The sequence below is a fragment of the Amphimedon queenslandica genome, unplaced genomic scaffold (genome assembly GCF_000090795.2).
Source record: "Amphimedon queenslandica unplaced genomic scaffold, v1.1 AMPQUscaffold_5043_Cont22982, whole genome shotgun sequence".
In the NCBI taxonomy this organism is placed as follows: Eukaryota; Metazoa; Porifera; class Demospongiae; order Haplosclerida; family Niphatidae; genus Amphimedon; species Amphimedon queenslandica.
The window spans coordinates 1-1,618 of NW_003554649.1; the positions used below are offsets into that span (position 1 = coordinate 1).

The window sequence follows — 1,618 nt, forward strand, 5'->3', positions numbered from 1 at the left end:
TAAGGATGATTCACGGTATGTGTCAATGGTCAATTAAATTATTATTTATTAATACAATACTTATACTACTGAAGGTATGAATATCATTATATTAGTACCAGCATTGGGAGTAGTGTAATGGGTGTGGTTATTAACACTAGACCACACCCACTCTCATCTATCTTACCTCTTCTCAATGTCCTTCCAATGTACAATGTACCACCACCTGTATCCACCACACCTTTCACTGGTATAGTATACTTTAGTCTAAGAACAGCATCAGGTGTAGCATGTACTGATATACTGGAGGAGGGAGGGTCAGGATAACCAGGTGTACCAACCTTATCAACATCACTTCTATATATCTATTGATACACACCCACACACATTAATTATATATATACATGATACTAGTACTTACTCTACAAGGTACTGTGTCAGGTTTAATAATCCATCCAGTGGTTGACTTAACTTGTGGAGTATCAAACTTTAATTCAATATAATCACCTCTTGATGTAAGTGTAGAGTCTTGCTGCTGGTCAAATGTAAAGTAGATAAATTGATTAAACTCAGTTCCAGGGTTCTTCCTTCTCATATACTGTAAAGAAACACATTAATACGCATCATGTACACAATATACCTCATTATAATATACTTACATCATCGAGTGTTCTTCCATCTTTAGTTACAGTAAATATTGCTACATATTCATTTAAACCTTTCTCCTCATAAAATAACAATCCATAATATCCAGTATCCCTTCCTAATGTAAAGTGAAATAAAGTGAATCAAACACTAACACTTGATACTGAGACAAGAGCTAACCTGATCCACCAGTGGCCATCTTGACAGTTCACTCCTAGTCTCGCGTAGCCAGACCACACCCTCCGTGCCTCCGGGATGGGTCTGGAAAACTGACCGTATCAAAGTTGTTCAAGGCCCCACCGTTAACATGGTGGGGGAGGGACTTTTCATCCAATGAATTTTAATTTATTAGCATTGTATGTGTGAGTCCTCTGATATCTCTAATGATGGACCAGAAAGCAAGATTTACACCTAAGGGTATTGATGTGGAGTTTATTGGTGAGGATCAGAAATGTATTCGTAAGGTGCTTGCTGGTGATGTTCAACTGGTCTATATTAGTCCTGAGAGTCTTATGTGTAATGCTATTTATCGCAATATGCTTTTGTCTCCTGTTTATAAAGAAAAGTTGGTTGCATTGGTTGTCGATGAAGCACATTGTGTGAAGTCATGGTAAATCCTTTTATATGCATAATAATTTGCAATACATATTTTATTCTGTTTTATTTTCTTAGGGGAGATAAATTTCGTTTGGCGTATGCTCATTTGGGAGATATTAGATCTTTATTACCATCTCATGTAAACGTAATGGCTCTCACAGCCACAGCTACACATGATACGTATGGGGCAGTTATTCAGCGTTTGTCGATGAGGGATGTCGTACTAATAGGATGTGAACCAAATAGAGCCAATATATCTTTTGCAGTTGAACCAAAATCGGATGTCGAAGTTTTTTGTAGCAATGTAGCTTCTGGTTTGAGATCTCTTGGAACAGAATACCCTAAGACTGTTATTTTTGTGCGCAGCTACTCAGATTGCTCATTGCTTTATCACACT

The 1,618-nt window shown here is 37.3% G+C and overlaps 2 protein-coding genes across 2 annotated transcripts; one reads left to right on the forward strand and one right to left on the reverse strand.

The window, feature by feature from the left end:
* Positions 1-19: 19 nt before the first annotated feature.
* LOC109592480 (uncharacterized) lies at positions 20-842 on the reverse strand. The gene is made up of 4 exons (XM_020007917.1): positions 805-842; positions 639-742; positions 401-577; positions 20-344 (listed from the first exon to the last, which is right to left on the reverse strand). The coding sequence occupies exons 1-4, from the start codon at positions 821-823 to the stop codon at positions 87-89; spliced, it is 558 nt and encodes a 185-aa protein (XP_019863476.1). The 5' UTR covers positions 824-842; the 3' UTR covers positions 20-86.
* Positions 843-1,010: 168 nt separating this feature from the next.
* On the forward strand, positions 1,011-1,579 carry LOC105316112 (ATP-dependent DNA helicase RecQ-like; the record flags this gene model as incomplete). The annotated part of the gene is made up of 2 exons (XM_011410919.1): positions 1,011-1,234; positions 1,297-1,579. Coding segments are annotated over exons 1-2 (507 nt in total), but the record flags the coding sequence as incomplete, so codon positions are not given.
* Positions 1,580-1,618: the final 39 nt, after the last annotated feature.